Source organism: Pocillopora verrucosa, chromosome 3 (genome assembly GCF_036669915.1).
Source record: "Pocillopora verrucosa isolate sample1 chromosome 3, ASM3666991v2, whole genome shotgun sequence".
NCBI lineage: Eukaryota > Metazoa > Cnidaria > Anthozoa > Scleractinia > Pocilloporidae > Pocillopora > Pocillopora verrucosa.
In genome coordinates, this window is record NC_089314.1 from 24,929,683 (window position 1) to 24,941,730 (window position 12,048).

The following is a 12,048-nucleotide window of genomic DNA, read 5'->3' on the forward strand; positions in this document are numbered from 1 at the left end:
TGAATGCCGTATTAGCTGGGATGGATGGTAAATTATGAGCTCGGTGATCGAATTACTTGAGTAAAATACTCGTGAACATTAGTCAACCCAAAACTTTTTCAGTGTAAGGAAGAATCATTTCAAACTAAAACTAGTTACTTTCATAGGTACGAAGAACAAATGTCAATGTTATTAAATTAAACTACAGCTGTAGATGTCTTCTTAGAAACACTGTGCGCGACTGCACGATGGCGTAATATTCGATTGCCTGATGAATCGGTCTACCACCTTACTTACTTTACGCCTTGAAACTTTTTTTCTCTTTTTCAGAATACTTCTGGTGTCTTCTTCGCGCTCGAGGAAAAGTACAGGTCTTCTTGTTTCTTCTTGAATGGAATTGTTTTTTCATGACGGATCGCCGGAAATTACGCTGTCAACTAAAACGGGTCACATCAGAACCAATAAACATCGTTTCGCAGTTAAATGAATAAAGGGGGTAATAACTGTTAATACTGTTATTATTAAATAGTGTTAATAACTGAGTTGAAAACGTAAATTAGCCACCGTAAAGGGTAAAAAAGCTGACGTTTCGAGCGTTAGCCCTTCGTCAGGGCGATTGGAGGAATTGTGGGTTGTGTGGGTCTGAGAAGTAAAACACTGACCGCATTCCACTTACTCTTACATTTCACCCTCACTACCACGCAGTTAAATCTATCATTCTTAAAAATTTTAAATTAGTCCAAAACGATTCAGAGACTGGCACTATCTTTTCGCAACCCCCACTTATTCCATTCAAACGTGACAAAAACATAGGCAACTTTTTAGTCAGGAGTTAATTTCAAACCAACTACCAATCTGGAACTTTCAAATGCGCTCGCTCACGATGCAAAACTTGTTCTTTCATTCACAACGTAAAGAAAATATCGGGACCCAAGAGATCCATTAAGATCACTGATCACTTTACGTGTACCTCCGCCGATGTTATTTTCTGCATAACTTGAACTTATTGCAATAAGTTATACATCGGCGAAACAGGAAGACGACTAGGTGACCGATTCCGAGAACACCTTCGCGACGTGGAAAGAAATGACAAGGACTCATCCAAACCAGTCGCTAGACACTTTAATCTCCCTAATCATTCTAAACAGCACATGGCAGTCTGCGGCCTTTCCTTACATCCAGGCAGTTCAGAAAGCCGCAAAACACTAGAAAAAAAAATTTATCTTCCATATCGCACCCTTAATCTCCACGGAATCAACGAGCGCTTTTCATTCAACTAATTTATTCTTGTTTTCTCGTCACCATATTCCCACCAATGGCGTAGCTCCACTTTCTGCATATAAACCCACACACAACCCACAATTCCTCCAATCTTTCTGACGCTTTTTTTCCCTTTACGGTGGCTAATTTACGTCTTCAACTCAGTTGTTAACACTAAATTACCTGTTTCGCAGTTAAATCGATGACTTAAATGTGAGTTCACGCAATCGATGTAGGTCGGACCATTAACATTTGAGGGTAGGGGGCGGGGTGTGCCGCCACGTCTCTTTTAGAGAAGGTCCACTGCATGGACACTGTGAATAAAAACGCTCTTGCATAACCTACAAAGGAAATGAAAGTCTTTCCTGCATATATTTGTTAAATATCTTTGAGTCCATATTCTGGGATTTAGTTCTAAGCGAGTCGTGGTGGTCATGGTTTACCCAAGGGAGTTTTAATCTTTACGCTATAAGCTGACAGCGTTTGTTCATTTGTTTTACGAGGGCAACCCTTTGGGCTGTCCGTAAATCGAGTATTCAACCCAATACACCATTATCACGCAGCGCTATCTTGGATTGCGTAGCGCACTAAATCGAGGCTGAACGGGCCTAAGGTATAGCGTTGTGTTACATTATATAGTTTTGAGTGAAGATTACAAGCAAGCATGGCCCACAATCATTACTGCGTTGATTTCTGTAGTAACGAAAAACGAAATAAAAGTGGTATTTAATCTTTTTTCAACTTTCCTTCGAATGATTTATTGAGATCGAAATGGATTGCCGCTACAAGGTGAGATGAGGGCCAGATTTCGTCGTGACCGGTGAGCTATTAGATGCGCGCGTTATTAGCGATCGACTTTCCCTTTCGATTGAAGACTCAGCCAGCACTTTTTTATGACAGTTGAACCGGATTGAACCGACAAAGAATTGACGTCACTCCTCTTCTGCTTGCAATTTGTTTTGTCGGCGCTCTTTACCCGCCTTGGTCCACGCAAACTGCGATGGCACAATTTAAGGTTTTCAGACTTGTAAGCCCAGCCATAGTCACATACATATCCTCTGGCTTGAAGTGAGCCGAGTACACCAGAGTAAAACCTTGCTTTATCTGGAAAATTCGTTTAAATCCGCAAATTATAAGCAAATAAACGAGGGAGAATCTTTTTATCACGTATTACCAAATCCGAGTTAATAAAAACATACAAATCACAACTATGTGCCTTTGATAGCTTGAGCCGAAAGTAAAATAAAAAAACATCACGTACAAAGAATAGTACATTCATTATTGAATCCAGTGGATATGAAATGAATAAATATTTTATAGATAAAAAACCGCTGGCTGAGTCTTCAATCGAAAGGGAAGGTCGATAGCTAATGGTACGTGGATCTAACTGCTCACCGGTTACGACGCGACTCTTACCTCGAAATCTGGCCCTTCATCTCGCCTTATCCAATAAATCATTCGAAGGAAAGTTGAAGAAAGATAAATTCTCACCCCTTTCATTTCGTTGGTTGTTGCTACAGAAATTAACACAGCAATGATCGTGGGCCATGCTTGCATGCAATCTCAAAACACTGTAATGTAACACAACCCTCTACCTCATGCCTGTCCAGCCTCGATTTGGTACGCCACGCAATCCAAGATGGCGTGATAAAGGTAAATTACGTGATAAAGGTGAATTGCGTGATAAAGGTGTATTGCGTGATAAAGGTGTATTGCGTGATAAAGGTGTATTGCGTGATAAAGGTGTATTGCGTGATAAAGGTGTATTGCGTGATAAAGGTGTATTGCGTGATAAAGGTGTATTGCAAAAAGAGACAATAAAGCCCCTCAAAATGCGGTTATGATTATGACCTCGAGCCGAGGTCATTGAGCGGATTGTCTGGATATGATGGTTTCGAGTTTACTTTTTGTCGCGTCATACTGTAGCCATTAATCATGGCTGTAACGCACTGTAACATGACCAAAAGAGAGAACATTGCTGAAATCGTTCATGGTATACTATGGCACTGAAATCTCCTATTGAGATTAGGCATTACTATGAGGTAATGCGTGCAAAAGTGAATTTAACAGAACATACCAATTGTAAAAATTTTATTTCAATTCCATTTACGAGTAAACGTGACATCTTTTGTTTGTGAAAATCTGAAATGGGAAAGAGGTTGGGGTGATCCCGAATTAAAAAAAACTCTGTCCAAAACTCTATCCTTCCGCTGTTTAAGGCGTAAGAGATTGAAAGAAGCTTTGTCGCCATGTCTTTCATAGCTTATAAAAGTCTACTCCCTGAGATAAGTCGAAAATTCGATCACCATGATTAAAGACTGCTGATCGAGAAATGCGGATTGGAGGAATGTGGTTGTTTCACCTAGAGAGCTTGCATTTTTAGGTGATGGGTGGACTCCTCAAGTAAGAGATCGAAGACTCTCTGACTCAATGTTGTCTGTGAGACCGAAGGAAGATGAAGTGTGTCGGACGCGGCTCACGCAACAAGAGCACCAAGTAAGCTTCTGGAAGAAAGGGTGGAAATTCTAGAGAGCGTTTCAAGACCTCCAGATAGGTTTTGGGTGACAAGAAGCCCTATGGATGAAATACCAGATAAGCGAGGTAAATTCATGATAGTCTCAAAGTACGTGTAAATAAACCTCTAAGGACTAACATATTAGTTTTTTCATGTTTTTTAGCTCAGTGTGCCAATTACGAGTGTCTTGGAATCAAGCTTTAAAGGGAAGATAGGTGGGGTACATTAAGGCGTATGTTGACCGTGCAGATTTGGAGACACAGAGCTGGAGACATAGAGCTGGAGACATAGAGCTGGAGAAATGGAGTTTAATAACTGATACCAGTGATAGCGAAGAGGAAACACAAGGAACACCATCCAAATATAGAGTGGATACAGGTGGTCAGTATATTAAAATCAAATTTCATCGTTGCTTAAATCGTTTGCACCTTTTTCTGCTTTCATTTCCCTACGGCCGCTCTCGAGCTTAATACTATATATTTCATGCATGCAAGCTGGCGTTACGAATTATCATCATCGTCTGGGGATCGCTAAAGAAATCGCATTAAATGTAAACGTGCACATCGCTCAGTCAAAAGGTCCATAGGTCAACTTATAAATGAGTTAGCATAAGACACGTATGGTAAAGATGGGCACACCCTTGCAGACTTAATCAAACCATAAAGTGGAGCTTTGAATGTTTTCTTTTTGCACGTTCAATAATTGAAATGAAGGTCTTTTGTACATAGTAAGTGACTTAAAGGCTATTGGAATGGTTAGCGCAAGTTTCTTGCTAAGAAGCAAAAAGAGATCATCAAAACTTGATCAAACAAATTTATTTATATCATATTTTGATGACGATAGTAACGGGAAATATTTAAAATTTCACCCCTATTCAGCAGGCTTTCGTTTTATTATCTGTGATCCTTTGACTTGAGATAAAACATCAGCTATAAAAGGCTAAGATTTTTCTGGTATAGTTTTACGAAGAAAATCACCGACGCCGATGAGAATGCTCTGCCACCAATGAAAAATTATTTAGATCCCAGACAGTCATGATTTTATTTGATTTTGACTCAACTTGTGATAGGGAGGAATCCTGATATAGTTTGCCATTTTGGTGGTCCTGAAGGGAAGTCTACGTCCCTTTAATAGAAAAGACGCTCTAAAGGGGTTTCGATTTAAAACAAATTAGGAAGTCGGTTTTTACAGGTTTGACAATGTAGTTTTAGTGTGGATAACATCAGTCAATAGGTTTTTGTTATTATGTTAGAAGAATTATTCTCTAACACTCGGTTGAATTTTCTTTATTTTCTGGTTGAGCTCCTGGTACAATTATTACTCTCGGGAACTAGCCCAGTATTGACCTTATTCACCACAGTTCAACTTATTTCTTTCGACATAAGTCCACACTGTTCTGCTTTGCTATATTCTCTGATTGAAAGATGCTGTGCACTAGCTTATAAAGGTGACACCAAAGATGACACCTCTAAGCTGTCAAACTTCTTACATCACGATCGCTCCGTTTCAGCCAGCGAATCACCTTAGAGTATGTACGACAGTTCCTGCATACTAAGTATACACCTTCGAATTGTTTACGCAATCACAAAATCATCTTCTACCTTAAATTTCTTAGTTTTACGGTTAAGGTCGGCCAGAACGAAGACAAGATTGATAATACAAAAATTATAATTAACCTATCGGCAGAATTGAAATTACGCTTTTACGAGAAAATAGCCCTAGATGATTGTTATACAACAACAGAGTAAACAGAAAATTCGGAGGTACCGCCCCTAAGAAAACTACGTGTTATTCGCATAAGTTATATAATTACAAATTCAGTGCGGAGATGAAAAAGCATAAGCTATGTACAATCAGAGTCACCTTTTTAAGAAGAGTTGTTGAAGGTGTTAACTTAAAATTTAAGAAATATTCTGGAATCGTTAATTTGACTTAGAATTTGACCATAAAAACCAGTCTGATAGTAATCAATAGCATAAGAAGCAGGAGTTTCCAGGAATTCCTGTGCGAGGTTAACTTTTACCAGAGAGATTTACAACTAGAAAATTGACATAATTAAAAACATAGCTTATCACAAAATAGTACAACAAGATCTAATCACCGTAGAAACGGAGCAACTGTTTCCTTACCAAATTCACAACCGCAATAAGAAAAAGGTGAAAGAAATTGTACTTAGATGAGATCGCCAAAAGGAATAAGAAATAATCAACCTGTCTTATTATAATTTTTGTATCGAATGGCTTAAAGTAATATATAATATTTCCATTCTTTTTCCCAACACCAATATAAGGAAACCCTTACAATATTTCAGATTAAATATAGTTCTATTTTTATCGTTTAACAATTACTTACTTCAGAGAAAAATATGACTTGTGGAATCCATTACACTTAACTGCGAAGACTGGTGATATCACCATCATTGAAGTGATTCTGTCACGTGGCCGAGACATCAATGGCAACACTAGTTTGACGTTTGCTGGTGCATGTGGCAGAAGTAAAGCTGTGGATTACGTGCCACACAATAGACCAGAAACCTCTAAGAGAGGCTGGTTGGGAAGAAATTCGCTGCATGCAGCGTTACAGGCAGGCAATGTTGCAGACTTTGCTTTCATATGGTTTAGAGATATATTCAAGAGATGATGAAGGAAGCACGCTTTTAACAATTGCTGCCCGATTTTGCAGGAGTGCAACCGTCACCTACATCTCTTAGAGAAACTCCTGTGACAGACAGTCATGGAAGAAATTCTCTACACATAGCTATGCGCGGCGGTTATGGCCCCATCATCGAAACCATGCTCTCAAATGGCATGATCTTGATATCAATTCAAAAATTGGTTTATATGGTGAGATACCGTTGGCAGTTGCAGCCCTATTTAATAAGAGTGAAGCTGTCCACTATCCTCTAAAGGAGGAAGCCGAGATATCCATTAACACCTTGCTCGGAGCAAATGCACTGCACTCAGCTATACTGGGCGGTAGTTGCGTCATCATCGAAAAAAACACTGTCACGTTCTCGTAGAATCAAGTCCAAAGACAATCGTGGTTCGACACCATTGTGATGTTCGTCGCTCAGTATGGAAACGATGAAGTCGTTCATAGTCTTTAAGAGAGGGGAGTAGATACCACTCTGAAAAGCCGCCCTGGAAGATTTGCTGGTGTTGGTTTCCACTTTTCGCACTGCTTAGAACTTTTGTTTCATTTAAGATACTAAGGTTGATTGCATTATACCAATGCCGAGGTTTCTGTCTGAAGACATCAAAAATACTCTTAGCCTTTTTATCATCCGAAACAGTCAATTAATCAAGGTAACACCACTTCAGTAAAATATCTGATGAAACTCTAACCTACAGAAATGTACATGCATTAACATTGACCTACGGCCAAGGCGCTCATGTAAGTACCAATGCGACTGGATATCGATCATCCGACGTTTTGCTTGGGTCGAAAGGGTTCACCTTCCCTTCTTCCTAAATATATCTAGCTCTGCATTCTTTTCAAGCCTCCAAATGAAAATAAGACTCTTGCTAGATTTTCGAGAACTCTAAATTTTATTTAAGATTATATCTAATAAGGAGAAAAATCTGTCAGTAAAATGCACTTTAAATCGGCTACCTCGTCCATTTGCATCGTAGTGTACACTGTTCATCACTATGATAGGAGTGTGGAAAACTAAAGAGTATAATCAAGGAAAGAGAAGAACAGTGTTTTAGCGTATGCAGCTGCTCCCGAAGTCACCCCCAAAACATTTTAATGGCACTAGCTAAAAGACTCGACAATGCGATTTTCAGAATCACCAACTATCAACCAAATAGCCACCCGGCTATGCACGTGCTGACAATTATTGAAGGACCCACCCAGCCGTGACGTTTCCCTTGACTAATTTAAGTATTTAAAATACGGTTGTACCCTTGAGGAAGATATGTGATTATACCTGTTAAATTTTAAGAAAATTTTGCCTTAGTACTGGAATAACGGAAACGTTATCAACTAGCAATCATTTGACGATAAAATTAATTTACACAGCAATAAAAAACAAAACTAAGGGTGCAGTGAAATTTCCCCAAAATTTACTCCCTTTCGTCCTCTGGCGTTGTGACAATTTTTTTTAAGAGCTAATGCGACTGCCTGTTCTAAGAATAAAAAATTATGCCGGTTACATGGTATTTTATCCCTTAGCTTAGATTTCAATTGCGAATTGTTTCGCGGAGAGCAAGGATTTTCTCTTCTTAGCTTTCAAAAAGGAGAAAACTACCCTTGCAACTTACAGAGTTTTTGGCTTGTAAACATGTCTTCGATTTACAGAAGACACAAACTTGCCACTCTCTTGGCTTCGTCGAAGAGAATACTTGGGGTAACCTCTTATCCTTTCCCTAATAATGATAACTTATCAATCGGTCAAGGTCTTGATTTTTTGAAGTATAACTTGTGGTAATTTCTTGAAAACATGAATTGCATTGAAAATTTTATGACTCACTCAGAAGGTTTTTTGTAAAGAGGTAATGCATTTTAAATAGTATAGGAACCCTTCGTGGTTTCTCACCTCTCTAGATATTCAGGATCGACTAATATGCATTTACACTCAAAATCTTAAGGATAACCTCAAATGTGTTGCGTCCTAGATAAATGGGAATACGTCATATCTTAAGTTTGCCCTTGTCTACCCGTAAAGGTTCTTATTGTTCATCGGCGATTTTAGACTAAAACTCTCGTCTCTTCCTGATGACTAGAATCGAGAATTCTTTCATCTCCTACTTATAAGAACATTGCGGCTGTTGTTTTAACTTCCTGGTTTAGGAATATTTATTTGACTCGAAAGTAATTTGCTTTTACATAAAATTGAACGCCATTATAGAATAGCCTTATCGTTAGGCTTATGTTCTTTGTCCAAGAAAGAACGCTGCGTCTTTGTTTTAAATGTATATTACCCTTTTGCTATGTGAATGTGTTCCTTGCCTTTGCCTTTGCGTGGATCCAGCATGATCATCGCTTTGGTTAAATATTAGTACATAAAGTGGTTCCACGTAAAGTATGGATGTTGCCCATAAGCATGTATGCCTCGGTTGTGATACTGTTGTACTCCAACATGTGGATGGTAAGGCGAGGGCGGCTCACACATGCGGTAGGGAAACACGGGACAAGGAGCAGAGAATGCAGGGTTTTCAACAAGACTGTATCCACCATCCCAAGCGCAAGGTAGATTTTGTGGCTCCTTATGTCGTGAAAAATCTCCCCGGGAAAAGTGGGCAAAGAATCTGGGATGAATCCGCCAGTAGCATCCACTCTTGTCCAAGGCCATTTCTCCTCGCTGAAAACACTCGTGGATGGAAAGATTGTGGCGGACTGTGTTTTTCCAGCGCACTCTGTTCTCAGTGAATTCAGGGTAGTTGTTTTGGATGAAGCTGTATATATCGGATAACGTAACCCTTTTTCTCGGTGAGCTTAGAATGGCATACGAGATGACCTCTATGTAAGACAAAGGGCACGAATTTCTCTTTCGCTTCTGCTTCTTTTGTTGCGTTTGAATCAAGGCTTTCTCTTCGTCTTTGGAGACACCAGGTACGGATTTGCGAAAACCTTCCTTCTGAATCCCTTGTTCTGCTCTTTTCATCTTGTTTTCCTTGTCCTCTATCTGTCTTCTTACTGGTAGCTTACAACTGATCAGCTCGATTTGCCAGCAATGCCAAAAGGTAACTAACTCCGCGTTGTATTTTATGGCTTGTTAAACACGCCTCTTTTGTTGTGTTATCGCACGTTTAATCAATATAGTCGTTAGTCACATAAACTTTGTGGGAAGGACTCAATCCCAGAAAAACAATAAAGGATGTTGAATAAAACATGTACTTCCATATCTGCTTGTTACCGGAAACAAATAACCATTGCATTAATTTTGTATACCATTGTTCCCGAAATTTCTTCCGCAAAATTTACCAAAAACAATTGATTGAATATTTGTTGCGAATAACTATTCAACTTTTTTGCAGCCCCCAGTTTCATGATTCTGCCCAAGAGGAGAAGAAATAGCCACTCGCTCTCAATCTGTTAAGGGTACGAATTGAAATTACCCAAGCTTTGCGTCTATCGCGAAAATCCTGAATACATTCTCCACACTCTTTTTGAACGCCAGCTGTGCGAGGGTCCCTCGGCAACCCCCTTTTTTTTCTAACTTTTTATTTTTCTCTAAGCAACAACCAGCGACGAATTTTTGGCAAATTTCACGAAGAAAATGGAGACTACTGGTGTTATCTTTGTCATTTGATGGCATCTTAAACAACCATGAAAGTAATAGCTCGTTCCTATTGATGCGTGTCCACCTTTGCCGTCTTTAAGTGATATCAGTTTGTTCCGTACGGAAACTATAGTGCCAAAAAATTAATTGATAAATGGTGTGAAAAAAATTTTCATTTTTTTCTTTTTAAAGTTGACGTGTAGAAACATTACAGATGAAGTTTTTGGCTCTGTTAATGTTTTAGCCAACGAGTCCAAGACTGCAAATCATTTTGATCACCAAATAAATGACCCATAAAAAAGCATTGAAAGATTATCAAAATATGATACAGACGATAAGTCACACAGATCTGATTATTTTCTATCATCTCGAAGAAATATTCCAAATATTATAGCCTTGGAAACAGTCCCCATCAGTAAGTGTTTTCCCAGATCCTTGCTGCACGCGCTTGGATAACAGGATATTTCGCAAGTTTTTTCTTGTTTTAAATTCCAATAGTTTCAAAACGCTCTATTGAACAGATGCGTTGATGGTTTAAGAGAGGGCAGGCGCTCAAACAAAGACCACTATATTAAACGTGACGTATAGGAACATAGTTTGCAACTGTGAAACTAATTGTAGAAAATGATACATACAGAGCATAGCATGCTTTTTCGATATAATATGGTTGAACTTATACGATATTGCAAGATCTACCAAGTGGCTCTGAAGATAGGATCATAAGTGTGGAAGGACTTCATATCATCTTGCACTTCAACGTCTCGCTAACTGAGAGCAATACTTTTTTTTTACAAAATGCCTTCTTGTTGCAAACAAGAAGGCAAAAACACAACTGAAAATATGTGTGCGAGGTAATAAAAATAGCAATTGTCTTTCAGGCGTGTTATTGATATGTAAAACTAATTGCGGCCACAAACGGCGTAAGTGGGCATTCATCTTACAGTACATCATGTGGTGGAGTACTGCTATTAACAAAAAAAAATGACTTAAACGGTGAATATAATCTTATCTATAATCTTTCTCGGTCCAGTCGATCGTTTACAGTGACATCACGCGCTTGTCAAATAATCCATCGTTAGTTTCAGAGAAATACATGGTCTAAATCCAAGGAAAACGTAAGTGAATGACTTCAGAGTTTGGAATGAATAGGAAGTTTAGAATCCTATGAGCTCGAATACTCTCTGATTTAGAGAGATAACAAGCGTCTATTATACTTGGCTGTTTACAAACTGATGCCATTTGTGGGTGTTCTGCTAAATTCAGAAATAACAATGATTAAACACCCCTAAACCACAAACGTAACACAAACAATGGTTTCTTGTGTGTAATTTTAATCGAATTGTGAAATATAAGACGGTCCACGAGGGTCGGAAGTTGGAAGCGGGTAGATGTGGAATGGGTGGAAAAGATTTCGAGCCCTTACTGTCTTGGTGTTTGCGGTGGATCCAATAGCTTGTAAGCGAGCTCCCAGGTTAGAAGCTAAGGGAAAAAAAGATTCTACTCCTCAATTTCGCGATGTGCAAGTGGACGTTGCCAGGCGGTGGACCATGGATTGTAGAACAACACTCAACGTCAGTGAAGCATACAACAAAGCGTGACTTTTAATATTAGTAATTACGATATTCTGTTTAAATAAATATACATTAGCAGTGACTAGGTAAAGACAGCCCTCCCTTCATTTTTGTTATTTTGAAAGGGGTGCGTTTGTATCCGAAAGTTTGACCGTGAGTTATAAACCAAGCTAAAAACACTAAACTGACACAGTTGAAATGTCACAATAAACATAATTGTTGCAAAAAAAGTGGCGAACACAATACAGGAGGCAGTTTATTGTTTAGCGGGTCAAACTTGAGGTTCAATCCAACAGCAGAGCGTTCGTCACTAGATCCTTTAGCAGTGAGTGCTTCTAAAATAATCAATGGTAAGGATCACCATGCAGTCTGAATCAAGGGGTTAAAAAAATAAAATTGGTAGGGAAAGAAACAATCCCTCCTCGAGTATCATATGTGCGCGGTGAAAGGTTATACTGGCGCCACGATGGCTATTACATTAAAATGCAATTAGGCCA

General features: G+C 38.9%; 1 protein-coding gene across 1 annotated transcript; it reads right to left on the reverse strand.

Annotated features, from left to right (window-relative positions):
• Positions 1 to 8,753: 8,753 nt before the first annotated feature.
• Positions 8,754 to 9,362, reverse strand: LOC131787899 (forkhead box protein L1-like). The gene has a single exon (XM_059104973.1). It carries the CDS (start codon positions 9,360 to 9,362, stop codon positions 8,754 to 8,756), a length of 609 nt encoding a protein of 202 aa, XP_058960956.1.
• Between the last annotated feature and the right edge of the window lie 2,686 nt (positions 9,363 to 12,048).